The sequence below is a fragment of the Eubalaena glacialis genome, chromosome 5, assembly GCF_028564815.1.
Source record: "Eubalaena glacialis isolate mEubGla1 chromosome 5, mEubGla1.1.hap2.+ XY, whole genome shotgun sequence".
Taxonomy (NCBI): Eukaryota; Metazoa; Chordata; class Mammalia; order Artiodactyla; family Balaenidae; genus Eubalaena; species Eubalaena glacialis.
The window spans coordinates 121,273,119-121,290,758 of NC_083720.1; the positions used below are offsets into that span (position 1 = coordinate 121,273,119).

A 17,640-nucleotide genomic window follows, 5' to 3' on the forward strand; every position below is an offset into this window, starting at 1 on the left:
GAATTGCTTTGGTTAAAATTACCTATAAAAATGATCTATCTTTAAAAAGTCAAATGTGTTCTTACTTGTATTGCTTAAGTCACATTTGCTTGCAGGTAACAAAAACGCAAATCAAACTACATGAAGCAGAAGAGGGGATTCTCCCTAAAGATTCTGGTGTGTCCCAGGATAGCCAAGAACAGGAACATGGCAGCACTTGGGAAATCCTAGACCCAGGAACCAAGATTCCCTGAGAACCCTATCTCTCTCACTTTTTGTCTCCAGCACAGGTAGCAGAAGAGATGGCAGGAGACAATTCCCAAGGTTTACCATAGCTTCAGCCAGGCACAGAAAAACCCTCTTCCCTATTTCCAGTCCCAGAACAGGCCCCTGCCTGGACCATGTGACAGTAGCCAGAAGAGACATCACATTATACTGTATGGTAAATCCCACAGTAACCCTGTGGGTTGGAGACGGGTCTTTAGAAATTGGTGGGCAGATGCTGGGGTGTTCCAAACAACAGGTGACTGTCACACACACTTCTACTCAGACTGTTCTCTTGCCTCAAAGTTTCAAAATGCTTTCATCCTTCACGGTTCAACCTTAAACACCACTCTCTATAAAACCTTCATTGATCTCCACTCAGCCAAGTCCGAACATTTTTCTTTCCTCTGTTCTCTTCTATGCTTTTCATTTTGCCTTATTTTATTATTACTATTTTTTAAAATTTTATTTATTTACTTTTGGTTGCGTTGGGTCTTCGTTGCTGTGCGTGGGCTTTTCTCTAGTTGCGGCGAGCGGGGGCTACTCTTTGTTGCAGTGCGTGGGCTTCTCATTGCGGTGGCTTCTCTTGTTGCGGAGCTCGGGCTCTAGGCGCGCGGGCTTCAGTAGTTGTGGTGCACAGGCTTAGTTGCTCCGCAGCATGTGGGATCTTCCCGGACCAGGGCTCGAACCCGTGTCCTCTGCATTGGCGGGCGGATTCTTAACCACTGCGCCACCAGGGAAGTCCTTGCCTTATTTTATAGTAAGTTTACATGTCTGCAAACTGACAAGAGTAAGAATATAATGGAATTAACTCTCGATTTTAATTTTTTTTTTGGCTGCACCGCGTGGCATGTGGGATCTTAGTCCTCTGACCAGGGATCGAACCTGTGCCCCCTGCAGTGGAAGCGCAGAGTCTTAACCACTGGGCTGCCAGGGAAGTCCCAACTCTAGATTTTAAAATCAGACCAGAATTGAAATTCTGATTCCCATACTACCTAGCTAGGTGACTTTGGACAAGTTATTTAGCTTCTGAATTAGTTTTCTCATTTATTAAAAAAAAGGACATAAGGAGTCAAGGACATTGTAGCTCACACATCCTTGTGAGGATGAAAGAGTATGTTTGGAAACTTCAGGCACAGAGCCTGGCTCAGTGGACACTCACAAATTGCTAGTTTTCTCCCTTCGGGTTTCTCTCACTGAGCTGTAAAATCCTTTAGGTCAGGATTTCCCACTGTGCTTATTAATAAATGCCTTAAAGGTAAGTAGGTCTTCCTCAAATGTTCGTTGAATTGAACTCCTTTTGGATTGTCTCCTGAGCCAGATTTAATCAGTAGTATTAATACTCATTGAGAGGTCCCTAAGTGCTTTGAATGTATGTACTTAATCTCCGTGATAACCCATGAGGTAGGCTTTATTGCCTTTTTTTTAAAAAAAATAAATTTATTTATTTATTCTTGGCTGTGTTGGGTCTTTGTTGCTGCGCACAGGCTTTCTCTAGCTGCGGTGAGCAGGGGCTACTCTTCGTTGCGGTGCCTGGGCTTCTCATTGCGGTGGCTTCTCTTGTCGCAGAGCGTGGGCTCTAGGCACACGGGCTTCAGTAGTTGTGGCATGTGGGCTCAGTAGTTGTGGCTCGCGGGCTCTAGAGCGCAGGCTCAGTAGCTGTGGTGCACTGGCTTAGTTGCTCCATGGCGTGTGGGATCTTCCTGGCCCAGGGCTCGAACCCATGTCCCCTGCATCAGCAGGCAGATTCTTAACCACTGAGCCACCAGGGAAGTCCCATTGCCTGCTTTTACAGATGAGGAAATAGGTGCAGAAAAGTTCAGAAACTTGCTGGAGGTCTAATTCTATGAAGTAGTGGAGTGAAGCAGTGGCTTCAGGGCCCTCCACTTCTAATCATCCCACCTAGTGCTTTCTTAGGGGCAGAAAACATGTCTACTATGAAACAGTTCACATCGCCTTTTTTGTTTGTTTGAACTAGCTTAAATTTTTTCTAGTAATCCAAACAAATGGTTGCTTTGACTTTTTCATTCCTTTAATTAAAAACTTCCAGGAGACTTAAAAGCCTCCTATGGCTGATGACAACAGTCCTAGGATTTCACCAAAAATACAAATAATTGCAGTTGTATGAGGACCACACTGCCAACTCCTAGGGTCGTGGACCCAGTACGTTTCAATCTCCTGGACAATCTGGGGGTTTCACCTGATAGATCTCCAAGCTGGCTGCCAGCATAGCTACACCAATTAACCCCTTGCATAACTGTCTTAGCAGGCAGCCCCAGGAACTCGGTGAAAGCAAAAACTAGCTGTCCACTAGGAACAAGGTGAGAAATCCTGACCTGAGCTCTTTATTCTTAGACAATTTCCAGTTATACTTCATTGCTGGCGCCTGATAGTTTTATTAATCTCCTTTTATTACAGCTCACCAATCCCCATTGTGTATCCAGATCACCTGTGCCAGGAATGATAGCAGTTAAGTGAGAAAACAGAGTACGGGGCGGGGGGGGGGGGGGCGTGGGGGGCGTCAAAGAAAACAGTGAGCCCATACTGGCACGGCAGTTATGTTTGCCAGGTATATTCAAACACATTTTTCTTCCAATAGATCCTCCCCTCAACCTGTGATGAGGACACAACGACATTACCTCCATTTTACAGATGAGGACACAGGTTCACAGAAGTGAAATGCCCTAGCAAAGCATGAATGTGTGTCGTAATGGAGGTCTTCCATTCAGGGCTTTCTACACTTACACCACGATGCTTTTGGAGACAGCAAGATGCAGCAGAAATTTCTGCTTGGTCATAGTTTGGGGAGTAGAAGGGGCTGATAAATAACTCTGGGAAAGAGGTATAAAAATGTACAGGAGGGGGCTTCCCTGGTGGCGCAGTGGTTGAGAATCTACCTGCCAATGCAGGGGACACGGGTTCGAGCCCTGGTCTGGGAAGATCCCACATGCCACGGAGCAACTGGGCCCGTGAGCCACAATTACTGAGCGTGCGCGTCTGGAGCCTGTGCTCCGCAAGAACAGAGGTCGCGATGGTGAGAGGCCCACGCACTGCGATGAAGAGTGGCCCCCGCTTGCCACAACTGGAGAAAGCCCTCGCACAGAAACGAAGACCCAACACAGCCATAAATAAACAAAAATTTAAAAAAAAAAAATTAAAAAAAAAAAAAAGTACAGGAGAAACAGTGGCATCTATTTGGCCAGGGAAGAATCTGAGTCTTCCCAAATCTGTGTCCTTCGTGGGCAAACTCCATTTTGGGGGTGAGGTGGGGCTGAGAGAGAGAGGATGGGCTCATCCCAGTCACAAGTAGATGGCAGAAGCGATCACCCTGTCTCGCTGCAGTTTTAGTTCTCCTTCTTCCCCCAGTGTTACATCCTTTCACGTTCACCCTTGCATCCTCATCTGAAGTTTAGAAATTGGGACTTCTGGTGGACTCAGAGGCATCCACCAATAATGGCTGCTGCTGCCCCTGCTCACACGAGAAAGCCTGTACGTTTAGATCTGGAATTCCAGGTTGTGCAAGTTAGCTTTTTCTTAATTTTTCAAGTTCCATATGTCCTTTCTTTTCTGATTCAAAGGGATTCTGCTCTTTTCATGATTCAGTCTCCCTGTCTCTGCAATTTAGGTTTTCAGTCATCTAGTGTGTTATGTTTGGCAAAGAATATTTGAGAAAAATCTCTCAAGAGAGTGGTGAACTTTATTAATCTTAAAATCTTGTGTGTGAAGAAAGGAAACAACAAATTTTTAATCAACGTAAGCAATAATGACAGGTTTATTTAAAATTTCCAGTAGAGAAAACCCACTAGTTTTGGAATAAAAGTACTCAATGTACGAGAGCGTAAGTGAATATAAAAGATTAGCAGAAGAAAAATAAAACCAAACATAGTACAAAAAAACTTAAAAAGTTTGGAATGGATTTAAACTGAGATGTTCCTTAAATCCTCCAAATATTTAACAGAGTTACTAGGTTTGGCAAACAATTCACTTGAAAATTAAAGCCTATTTCTGTATTGTAAACTCCATAAAAACTCCTTATTAAATTCAAGCACTCCATACAATCGGTACTGAAACATACAGGCAGTCAATTTCAGAATAGCAGGAATTATTCATTTGCTCTCACAGTTATATGAATTAACCAGCTGCATAACTGTTTTTTGGAGAGGATGGGATAGAAGATGGCAAAAATAAAAAAGGTAGGATAAAATCTCTAAAAAATTGAAACACAGCAAAATTCAGACATCAGTTTGTTTCTTTAAAGCAACAAACTGAATTTTTACAGTATATTCTACATTTGTCATTTCCCTCTCCCCCCGCCCCCTCCAATACTCCTAAATCCACTAGTCTAATCAATTCTTAACTTCCAAATATTCTGTACATATATATTTAGCAAAGAGCATATGCCTAACATTATTCTGACAGCATTATGGTCAGCATACAATTTTAGAAAGATTACTATGTATATCACCAAGATTAACCTTTACTTAAAAAAACGAACAAACAAAAACCATTACTAAACAAATAGTTTTAAAATATTATGAAAACCCATGCGAGAAGACTCCACATGGGCTCTAAACCTGATAAAAACACACGTCAGAAAGACTATTAATGCTCAGCTTCTGCCAAACGATGACCTTAAAGTGCCAAACACAACAGAATCTCTTAGGACCGTTTTTCCAATAGATGATTTGTCCCTGGCTTGGCCATCTCTCCTTTAACTATACACGAAGTCCTGCTAAAAGTATGCATTTTAGTTGATTTTACAATAGAATGTTACAATGTAAACTAAACAGGTTCTTGATATCAACAGTATGTTACCCAGGTTTTTAAATTTCTGAATCCAACAGTTGGTCACAGAGGTCAAGTATTATCAAGGCTCCTTTGTCAGTTCAGATGGTGTCTGACTCATCCATCCTTCAAGTACATGCAAGGCTCAATAGTTTTCAAGAGGCAGAAGCCCGAGGCCGTTTTAAGACACAGATGAAATAGGATTATGAGGTGAACCCATCTGGGTAAGAACTTTATCCAGCCACTGGAGGGGGCCATGCAGATGGATCTCAATCCAGCAGGGGGTGCTAGTAACATCCTGGCGGTGATATTCTGCTCCCCAACCCTAGAAACAACATTGGAGGTCATTTAACTTGTTTGATTCAGTGGTTAAACTTATGAAGTAAAAAGAGCTCACACAGTCAGACACTCCGATTAAAGATCTGGTTCTCTCCACAAGACAAACGTGCACAAATGTGCACACATGATTTGGCAGGCAATTTCACAGCTCCCCGAAGTCCATACATGGATTCCAGATTAAGAAGTACTGGTCTTGGGGAATGAAAGTTTTAAACTACATTATAAGGCTGTTGTAATAAAGACACTTTCTAACTTTCATTTTTATTGCCCATTATCTCACCGATAATATTGTGACAGATGTTGTTAAATTCTCAATTCACCATCAAGAAAATAAGGAAAAAGGTATGTAAGACAAACTGACATTCTGTTTCTTCCTATTTTAGCCACTGAAGTCTCTATAAACACAGAGCTTGACCTTTCAATCTCTAAGCAAAACTGGCAGGAGCACGTAAGTATCCAAAATTCTATTAGTAACACCTAACCACTGTCTTGAATCTGTTAGTAACACCTAACCACTGTCTTGAATCTGTTAGTAACACCTAGCCACTGTCTTGAATCTGTTAGTAACACCTAACCACTGTCTTGAATCTGTTAGTAACACCTAGCCACTGTCTTGAATCTGTTAGTAACACCTAGCCACTGTCTTGAATCTGTTAGTAACACCTAGCCACTGTCTTGAATCTGTTAGTAACACCTAGCCACTGTCTTGAATCTGTTAGTAACACCTAGCCACTGTCTTGAATCTGTTAGTAACACCTAGCCACTGTCTTGAATCTGTTAGTAACACCTAGCCACTGTCTTGAATCTGTTAGTAACACCTAGCCACTGTCTTGAATCTGTTAGTAACACCTAGCCACTGTCTTGAATCTGTTAGTAACACCTAGCCACTGTCTTGAATCTGTTAGTAACACCTAGCCACTGTCTTGAATCTGTTAGTAACACCTAGCCACTGTCTTGAATCTGTTAGTAACACCTAGCCACTGTCTTGAATCTGTTAGTAACACCTAGCCACTGTCTTGAATCTGTTAGTAACACCTAACCACTGTCTTGAATCTGTTAGTAACACCTAACCTTGTCTTGAATCTATTAGTAACACCTAGCCATTGTCTTGAATCTATTAGTAACACCTAGCCATTGTCTTGAATCTATTAGTAACACCGAACCATTGTCTTGAATCTATTAGTAACACCTAACCATTGTCCTGAATCTATTAGTAACACCTAACCATTGCCTTGAATCATCTGTACAAGAGGGTAGCTTGCCAGGCATCTTCAGGATTACTGAATTAGGACATGAAAGCTGACAGAAGCAAGTCCCTGTACAAAAGAGGAAAATAGTTTTGCCATTGCAAAGATCAAAACCTCACTGGTATGGTGGACGATGGCATACAAGGTCCTGATAAACCTTGTTTCCTGAGGGATGTCAGAGAAGGCCAGGTTCTATTTATCTCTGCTATCTACCTACCCCAGGAATTTCAAGAAATGTATCTGAATATCAGAACTTTCAGGAGAAAGTTGTGATACATGAACATGTATAAACATCCAAGCATTTGTCCATATATCAACAAACTGCTAAGTTTAATCGAAAGATGTATGTGCATGTTTCCTACATTAGATAGGAAGTTCTTTGAAGGCAGAGACCAGATCTTATTTATCTTTGACCTCAAACATCTAGCACAGTGACTGGCACAAAGCAGAAGCTCTAGAAACAATTGTTCAGCTGAAATGACTTGGATTTTTCAGATATGTGGAGTTTACTGTGCAAATAATTTATAAAGTATGTGTTTTATATTAAAGTCCAAAAATGATCATCTTTAAAAAATAGTACAAAATTGGCTATTAATATTAGTAAAACGTTCTATATCCTTTCTCTAAGATGCTAAGTGTGAGAGGGCAAAGTATGCAGTCCTTATGTTAATAAAGAACAATGTTGTACCATGTGCAAATTTTTTGTTGCTAATGTGTAGTAAAGTAGCTGCCCTTTATCATGTCAGCAGGGGGTTTAAAATAAGATGTTTATCTTTAACTCTCCAAATCCAGCTTCCTAGCTATGTCCATTATAGCCTGTATAACCCTTCATTCCAATACTTACCACTTTATATTATAATTAAACACAGACTGGGCCATCAGCATCTTGAAGCTAGAAACTTTAGGTGCTTTTTCATCTTTGTATTAATTCTCTGGAATGGTGCTAAAAATGTTCGCTGAATAAGTGAAATCTAATACATTTTTAATGCATATCTTTGCCTTATAAACACTTTTTATCAGCATAACGGTGGTTTTTACTTGTGTAGAAGTCAGTAATTAAAAATGTGTAAAAGTAAAATCATTAAAATTGATTGGGTAATCCATAAGAAAGAAGTTTGAGGAGAAAGCCAATTGGAGCATTCGGGTCATAAATTCTCCTAGAGTGGTCCTTCAGTGGCAATGGACTTATCAAGGGACCTCAGTAATGATCACCACAGTTCCCCAAATGCAGCCACCCATTTTAAAGATAATGAAAGTGGGGATCAGGAAGGAATCCCAGGGCCTTAATCACACACACAGAACTAGAACCTGGATCTCCTGACTCTCAAGAGGTCTTCTTTCCTCCATATCAATAAAAACAACAAACACAAACAATGCTGGCAAGTCACTGTTCTCATTTTAAAATTCATTTCAGTCAAAATGCTAAGTCAAAAATTAAACAGTGCACATTAATAATGGATGAGAAAGCTCTTTGTAGTCTCATAGGTACATATAGCATATAGGTAAACCTCTTTAAAAGGTAAAAAAAAAACCTCCTTCAATACTAAAAAGGTTCCAGACTCAGCTATAAGAAACTGTTGAATTGTGTTTCAAGAAAACAAACACTAAGAAAACACAGTGAAAATCTGCTAATGTGACTCAAAGAAGTAGGGAAAAAATGATATTCAGGGAAAGATATCTTTGACATAAAGGATGATTAACAAAGTAAGGTTCCAAAGTTACCCTCTGTAATAAATACATCACAGAACAGGTTTAACAACAAGTTCTGTAAGCTTCTGAAGAGAGGATATGAAAGGTGACTGCCTCGCCCAAATATATAATTAGTTTTGTTTCTCAGAGTAACAGAGGAGGAAAATCTATCTTTGAGGATTCAGAGCCAAGTCAGTCAGCCACTAGAATAAGTTTCTAACTCATAAATTTAATCAGACATATGAGTTTCTTTTTCCCATTTCGATGGCATCTTAAAACTTTTTATTTCTCAGAGGCAGAAGAGGAGGCAAAAAAGAGATCAATTCTTGTGAGCAATGTCTGTAACCTTCACCCTCCTCAAACCTCAGAGCACGATCCTAGCGCTGAGGCAAGGGCCTTATTAACTCTTGAATATAAGAAAATCGGGGGAAGGGGAGGCTGGGATGTAGTGAGAGAGTAGCCTTGCCATATATACACTACCAAATGTAAAACAGATAGCTAGTGGGAAGCAGCTGCATAGCACAGGGAGATCAGCTCGGTGCTTTGTGACCACCTAGAGGGGTGGGATAGGGAGGGTGGGAGGGAGACGCAAGAGGGAGGGGATATGGGGATATATGTATACGTACAGCTGATTCACTTTGTTGTATAGCAGAAACTAACACAACATTGTAAAGCAGTTATACTCTAATAAAGATGTATTAAAAAAAAAAAGGATGAGTGTCATATGGGACAGAGCCACCCCCAGTGGCACTCATACTAGATCAGTGCATCCCTTGCCCACCCATACGTACCTGAGAATAAATTATTGTTTTTTTGAAAAAAAAAACAAAACAGAAAATCACAAGCTTTACTGGAACCACTAAAAAACTGACCAATCAAAAATAAATCCCAGTGTGATGAACTTTTACTTTCACACAAAAAAAAGACCACTTGCTTATTGTTGAAACAAAAGTAACAAGTGTCACCGTCCTAAAAGTACTAACAAGCATAGCATTAAAAAAAAAAAGAGGGGTGCGTTTATAGAACTGATCTCTGGGAATTCCCTGGCGGCCCAGGGGTTAGGACTCTGCGCTTTCACTGCCTAGGGCGAAGGTTCAACCCCTAGTCAGGGAACTAAGAGCCCTGAAGCCACACGGCACAGCCAAAAAATAAATAAACAAAAAAAGAAAAAGAAAAAGAATGGATCTCATAAGACAACCGTGAATTTAAAGCATATACTTTATATATATATACATAACATATTCTAATAGTATTACAATAGCTAAAATAGTGCTACTTGAATAAGGAAAAGTTATTAAAGCCTGCTACTACTAACATTTAACACAAACACTCCTATATTCCAATGATACTTTCCTCATAGTTGACATCCTTGTTAGAGGTTAAAAATGTCTAGATAATAAGTTGGTGTCTATGGACACATATCAAGAGGATATAGATTTACATATAACATGGAAGTGCGTTAAACCCTGACCAGAGGAATCAGAGATCACTTACCTTCACAAAGCTCATGCGAATAGTACACATTTTTGTAAGCTCATAGACTGTCTCAAAGCCATGGTTCACAGACTGTGCCAGTAACTGAGCAAATTCTTGGTTGTTAAAAATTTTCAAACTACACCCACTAGGGATCTTGCAAACAGTAGTGGGATGAAATCCGTGATGGTAGTTGCAGTTCCGACTTTGCACAAAGATACTACTGTCACTGAGGCATTCGGCATATACCTCGCCTCCGACATAATAAAGATGAACTCCTGCAGGGAGACAAAGCATAGAGTGTGGTCATTATCGCTTTTCACAGCTGAAAAGCATCCATGTAGCTTCAGAATGTAAATTTACATGGTTGATTCGATAAACAGACATTCTCCAAGTCTTGCACAATTGATAAAATCTTAGTTAACTGTATTAGTTAATACAATGTCCATATGTCAACATGCATGTCTAGAAGGTTGCAGGAAATAACACAACAAAGTCTCTTAAAAATAAGTAACAGAGTGCAGCAATTTCATTTTGAAAAGCATTTAATGCCTATTTGGCCATGGATTGAGAGCAAATTCTCACTTTAAAAACATAGCACAATAAAGCTGAACTTGACCATGGGATCCTACGCATATTCGTTACATAAGCTCTCTTGTATTTATTTTGCAGCTAAGCTTTTCGAAAAATTTTAGGGTAGGGGAAGGGAGGATCGAGAGGAGTAAAGGAACTAGAAAACCACAGGTGGAGGAAGTATTGCTGAGAAGTGTAAGATGTAAGGTCCAGGAAAAAAAAAAAAAACCTAGAAAAAATAATTCATACTGTGTGGAATCTGATCTCACTCAACTATTATCTGCTCCAAACTTCTTCCTGTGAGACACAGAGTGCCAGGAGTGTAGGAAATTGATCTTACCCAGCCTTTAAAAAAAATGAAAGGGGAAAAAACCACTCTCACAAAACCCCCACACCATTATAGGCCACCCAGCAAACAGAGTCACATCCCATGTGGCTTTCAGTGATGGACCTTGCAGGTAACTCTGGCAAAGCTTAGTCAATGCTAGAACTATTGTCTCATCCAAAATACTATGTGCTCATATATAGAATCCAAAAAAAACAGTACTGATGAACCTAGGGGCAGGGCAGGAATAAAGACGCAGACGTAGAGAACGGACTTGAGGACACAGTGGGGGGAAAGGGAAGCTGGGACGAAGTGAGAGAGTAGCACTGACATATATACACTACCAAATGTAAAATGGATGGTTAGTGGGAACCTGCTGTGTAGTGCAGGGAGATCAGCTCAGTGCTCTGTGACCACCTAGAGGGGTGGGATAGGGAGGGTGGGAGGGAGACTCAAGAGGGAGGGGACATGGGGATATATGTATACGTACAGCTGATTCACTTTGTTGTACAGCATAAACTAACAGAACAGTGGAAAGCAACTATTCTCCAATAAAGATATTAAAAAAAGGAAGAAGGAAAAAAAATCCAAGTTGAGCTGCTGGCTGTGTCTACAGGGCTGTCAGGATTTGAGTGAACTAAAGTATTTTAGAAAAATGAAAAAAAAATACTATGTGCTGTGTTGATACATATACACAATGGCTAAGACTGCTGTAACAATTAAATAGCCGCTGGAGCAGAAGCCCATTTTTCTGTCTGATGTAGAGAAAACAATTTAAGGGTGTGTGTGTTTGCTACTTTTTTCCTGATTATAAAAATGAGGAATTTTCATTTTAGAAAATTTAGAAAGTAAAGCAAAATATAAAGAAGCAGAAAACATTATCACTCCTTTAGTGGCCCAGAGGCAATAACTGTGAATACACATCGTATTCGGTCTTGAGTTATCATTAAACTTTCTTTGCAAACATTTAACAAATCTCCACCATTGAATGACTACAACAATTTATTTAAAGGATTCTCCCATTACTGGACCATTCTGTTGATACTAATTTTCTGCTATGATAACAATGCCATGATCAGTGTCTCAGCATAATTTTTGATAATATCATTAGGAGCGATTCCTGCAAGTTAAGTCATTGGATCGAAGGCTCTTGATTCACTTTGCCAGAGTGCTTGTATCAATATACTCTCTCTCCAGCAGATGAGTGCCTTTCTCACTTCACCTGCGCCAGTACTGAGTCTGAGTTTAAAACAAGGAAATTCCCCTAATTTATAGCTAGAAAACAATATTGTTTTAATTTGCACATGAGCCTTGATATGCTCTCCTCTGTTTACTAGCCATCTGTGTTTCTCTTATGGATTTACTGTTCATATTTCTTACTTATTTATTCCTCTGGGGTTCTAGTATTTTTATTATTTTTTTAATGAGCTGTGCATATAGGAAAGATATAAATAATTTATTTCTTATTTGTTTCCCCATTAGTCCTTTGTCTTTTAATTTTGTTCACGGTATCGTTTTTCTTTAACCTACAGTTTGAAATCTTTAAGTAGACAAATCTCTTGCAATCTTTCTGTTGCTTTTTATGCTTAGAAAATCTCTGCCACTCTTTTTTTTTTTTAAAAGCATTTTCCAGTCTATCTCATCTTTTTTTTTTTTAATTTATTTAATTTATTTAATTTTTGTCTGTGTTGGGTCTTCGCTGCCGCGTGCAGGCTTTTCTCCAGTTGCGGAGAGCGGGGGCTACTCTTCATTCCGGTGCATGGGCTTATTGCGGAGTAGTTATGGCACGCGGACTCAGCCGCTCCGCCGCACGTGGGATCCTCCCGGACCAGGGATCGAACCCGTGTCTCCTGCATTGGCAGGTGGACTCCCAACCACTGCGTCACCAGGGAAGTCCAAATCTCTGCCACTCTTGATCAATATATGTTCTTCTAGCTTTTCAATAGCTTGCCTTAAAAAATAATTCAACTCATTAAGCCATTTGCATATGTGGAATGAGGTCAGGGTTTCTACCCCCAGCCTCACCCCAAAGCTAACTTTGTTATTGCAGGACCACTGGAAGACTCTACTAATTTGTTACGCTTCACTTATCATACATTAAATTTTTAAACACAGTATAGTCTGAGTTTACTTTATTCTATTGTTTTGTCTACACACCGATTTAATTGTAGTTTCATAATCTTTCATTAATCCTCACCTTGAGAATTTTTTCTTTACTCTTCCATTAAAAAATTTAGCTACTTTCACTTATTTATCCTTCTGGGTAATATGCAGAATACATCTTCCAACTTTCAAAAAACAAAACATTGTGATTCTGACATGGATTGTTTAAACTATGAATTAAATTAGGAAGAATGAATATCCTTAAAATGTTCTCACAATATTAAGCCTTTTCTTTAAGGAACACAGACTACCTATTTATTATTCAAATTTTCTTTCGCTCTCAGTGAAATTTGGTTTTCTTTTCATAATTCTCATATATTGCTGCTTCAGATTATTTATGCGTTCTGTTGCTACTCAGAATGTAATTTTCCTCTCCATTATATTTTCTAACTGGTTATTGCCAGATTAAAGAAAACTGACATATAATTTATAAAAATAGAGTCGAGGCATCTGGAACAATTTGAAATAACAGCATTCCCAGAATCCTTACTTTCTTCCTAATTGTTAATAGGAATGTTCCAGAGTACAATGGCTTTTTACTACGTTGGAGTAATGGTCAACTTTAGAATATAATGAAAACTGTCCCTCTGTCCCAAATGTATGCAAAATTGTGTTTATATACAATTTCAGGGGTTTACAGACCGCAGAAAGATACCCATACGATATGAACCTGAGTTCTGACATTTCATCATTAGATGTGTAGTTTAGGCTTATTTTTTTTCCTTAAGCATACTAAGGAACTATCTATCAGTTCCTGTTTTAAGAGTTGTTGTTTGTGTTTCCAGGATTCAATGTTAAACTTCTTCTCAAATGTCTTTTAAGCACATACTGAATAACCTTTTAATTTGGTCTAAATTTCATAGTAGGTCATTTAAAAAAATTTTACTCTGGAAATAATTTCAAAACTTACAGAAATAGAACAAACAACAAAGAAAAACAGAACAAAGAACACCCACACAACCATTCTCCAGATTCACCTGTTGGGACAGTTCACTCCATATGCTTCATCATGGGTACCTCCGTCCTCTCTATTCTTCCACACACACCCTCATATACACACACACAGGTACATACGTGTATACATTCGGACACAGGATTGTTTTAGGTGGAGAGATATCTCTATCTATAAACATAAGATACATATATAATTTCTTCCTGAACCACTTCATCATGGTCCTTTACCCTTACATACTTAAGTGTGTATTTCCCAAGAATAGGGGTCTTCTCTTGCAAGCCACAGCATAAGCAGCAATGCGACTGCATTTAACACTGATGTAATACTTTTATCTTATCTACCACTCATATTCTAATTCTGTCTGCTGAGCCCAGTAATGCTCTTTGTAGTATTTCCCCCTGTCTGCTGCAGGATCACGACCAGGGGCAGATTATTACATAGAGCTGTCGTGTTTCTTTAGCCGTTTTAATGTGGAACATTCTCACACCTTTGTCTTTCGACATCAGTATTTTGGAAGAATACAGTCAGTCCCTCTTCACCCTTTGTGTCTGGGGTCTGTCTGAAGGCACCCTGAGATTCGATTCAGATCTGCATGCTCAGCTGGATTTCTGTGTAGGTGACGTTACTCCCTCCTCAGAGCACCACAGCTGGAGGTTCACGACCTCCATCTGCCGCTCACTGGCGATGATAATTCTCATCGCCTAGTCAAGATGTTGTCCAATTTCTCCACTAAATAGTTACTGATTTTTATTCTCCCGTGTCAGTAATAGGCAGCCTGGGAGGAGATGCTTAAAGACCATGAAAATATCCTGATTCTCATAAAAAATTCTCTCTATATTTAGCATCACTGACTATTCTTGCCTGATGGCTGCAAAATGGGGACTTTCTAACTCCACCAACTCACTCTGCATTTACCAGTCAGCCTCCCCCATTCATTTATTTATCGATTATCGGCATGGACTTATGAATTACTATGGTTTTCCAGTGGTTTAAAACTCACTACTGTATTTAATTATTTTGGCGCTCGAACTGTCCCAGAGTTGGCCAGTGGAAGCCCCTCCAAGTTGGCTCCTGGGAAATGCCTCCATCTTATGCATAAGTATTTGTTTACTTCCGGACATAACAGAATGTTTCGGCTCATCTTGCGTCTACCTGTCCCAGCCTTGCAGTCAGCCCTTTCTCCAAAAGCCCCGGTTCCTCTTAGCGGCCACGGAGTTAAGAGATGATGGTCTGAGCACTGTATGTGCATATTACTACTGGGTATCTTTGCCTCTTGGCCCTCTCAGCAGACAGATCAGAAACTATATGCATGCAGAGACACATCTACATATGCCTTCAGACACGTGCATACATACATGTGTACAGGAGGACATAAACATGCATATACACATTATTAAAATCACGATCTCACACTGATACCTCCACAGGGTTTATTTTTTACCCTCCTCCACACTTGTATGTCTCTTCTTATTCCACAGTGAAAACCCAGGTTTCCCACAACAGCCACACATTTTGTCATTTGCTTAATACTATAATACATCTTAAAATTTCATAACTGTCTCCTTCATACTGCCACTAAATAATCAAGTCTACTAAAAAGAGTTCAGGATTTGTTTGCAGTCGCTCTACCTTACCTGGCTCAGGCTGAGGTTCTATAGCCAAATACTATATATTCATAAGTTTTTTTGAATTAGTTCTTTTTTTTTTCCCCAGTGAGTTATGGTATTCATTTGAAATACACTCGGTTTACTTGTTTTCATTTGCTTTTTGCTTTTAGTTTTAGGTTGTAAAGAATTTTTTAACAGCTATTTCATTCTTCGGCAAAACATGTGATAGAATGGTGTCCCCAGATAGCAAATCACTATTCCAGCTATAATTATTACGAGTCAGCAAACCACAAAAATTGCTGATTGGAAAATGAAGAACTTCCTGATAATACAAATTGAAAAAATATTTACAAACTGTAGCGGCAAGTGTATATCATCTGGTATTGACTCCAGGAACGACTGGTGAGTTCTGGGGGAAGAGGGACACGACAGACAAACATTTGAGAGAGGTTCCAGTGAAAACTCACCTTTCCCGATATGTCGCCTAGTGTTTTCGATAGTGGAATTCCGGTTGACGTTGGAGAGCAGCCCAAGGCAGAAACGGTTCTTGTTGTTGGAAGGATCGGTGAAACCATCCACCAGCACGCTCGTGGAGGAGGCATGGAAAGCTTCGCCCACACGATTATTGAGCTCGTAGTAGACAATAGAGCACCAGTGTTTTGGTTCCTCGTAAGCAACTGCTTGAACATCTTTAAGAAAGAAAAGCTTAGAGTCAACCATGGTGAGTGCCCTGGGCTCTCAAAAACTGAAACTGTGTCGTGAAGTTGGCTCAGGGTCGTGGAATGAAGATGTGAAAAAGCCACTGCTATTACAATGTATAGAGTTTATCTCTGATCTCGGATGCAGGTACTCCTTGCTAAGTGCGACGTTCACCTTTCACTGGAAGATATTTTCTCCAATGGCTATCAGATAACCGAGACACTGGCTAAGCAAGCACACGAGCAGCACGTGCTGAACGCCCTGTAATTCACCAAAATGGAAATGACCCCACCACTGACCCTGGCTCACCATCTAAAGAAATGCAACAAGTGGCAAGTGAAATAACAAGTGCGGAGAGAACAATAGAGGACAGGAAATATGCCAAAGGCGCTGGCACAAAGAGGAATTACTTTGGACAATGCCTCAGTATGCCGATGCTTTTTCAAAGCAATGAAAATCAGTTTCTAATTATTGATAAGAAGTTACCTTACTTCACATTCGGTTGCCAATAACTCTCACAGCTACAGCTTTGCTCCAGTCCTCAAGCTCAGGAAGAAATCCTGCCAGCTGGCCATTCTTACAGGATGAATCATATCTCTCTCATCCAGATTTCATGCTAACTTCCTTATATTTGCTTTAAGTCATGCAGAGCAGGTGTGTTTTGTCTCTCCATTCCCAGAATGGGCCAACAATGGAAATTACCCAACTTTACTGACAGGATGCAGCTTGTTAAGTCAAATCTCTTAAGACTAACAAATCTCCAAACAGAACATGCTTCTAAACATTTGCAACTAAAAAGTTCTAAAGATAAGTTCCTTCTGTAGTAAAACCTCTTATACCACTGCTTTAGCAATTCCAGGAATACAAACCATATTTATCTAGTATGCCAATATGCAATGATCTGAGGTTTATGAAGACTTGAGTGTACAATCTTAAAAAAAAAAAAAAAAAGAGAATATCCACATTGGAAGCACGAACTCTAACTGTTAAGGGAGAATGACCTCTGTGTCCTTAACATCAACCTCCACGAATGTTAAAATGAGCTTTACTGTAGAATTCGGTAAAGAAAATAAGGAAAATGATCATTAAGAAAATCCACACAAACAATAGCAAAGATCAATAAAACTAAAAGCTGGTTCTTTGAGAAGATAAACAAAATTGATAAGTCATTAGCCAGACTCATCAAGAAAAAGAGGCAGAGGACTCAAATCAATAAAATCAGAAATGAAAAAGGAGAAGTTACAACAGACACCACAGATATACAAAGCATCCTAAGAGAGTACTACAAGCAACTCTATGCCTATAAAATGGACAACCTGGAAGAAATGGACAAATTCTTAGAAAGGTATAACCTTCCAAGACTGAACCAGGAAGAAACAGAAAATATGAACAGACCAATCACAAGTAATGAAATTGAAACTGTGATTAAAAATCTTCCAACAAACAAAAGTCCAGGACCAGATGGCTTCACAGGTGAATTCTATCAAACATTTAGAGAAGAGCTAACACCCATCCTTCTCAAACTCTTCCAAAAATTGCAGA

General features: G+C 39.7%; 1 protein-coding gene across 7 annotated transcripts in view; it reads right to left on the minus strand.

Annotated features, from left to right (window-relative positions):
• Nucleotides 1-4,016: 4,016 nt before the first annotated feature.
• The window catches only part of SMAD1 (SMAD family member 1), an 87,078-nt gene continuing 73,454 nt past the window's right edge, over nucleotides 4,017-17,640 (minus strand). For all 7 annotated transcript variants that reach the window (XM_061192561.1, XM_061192564.1, XM_061192565.1 and 4 more), the window contains exons 5-7: nucleotides 15,867-16,088; nucleotides 9,798-10,054; nucleotides 4,017-5,353 (exon numbers count right to left, since the gene is read on the minus strand). In XM_061192561.1, the coding sequence (XP_061048544.1) occupies nucleotides 5,210-5,353; nucleotides 9,798-10,054; nucleotides 15,867-16,088 (623 nt within the window). In that variant the 3' untranslated portion in view covers nucleotides 4,017-5,209. The remainder of the gene's footprint in view (nucleotides 5,354-9,797; nucleotides 10,055-15,866; nucleotides 16,089-17,640) is intronic.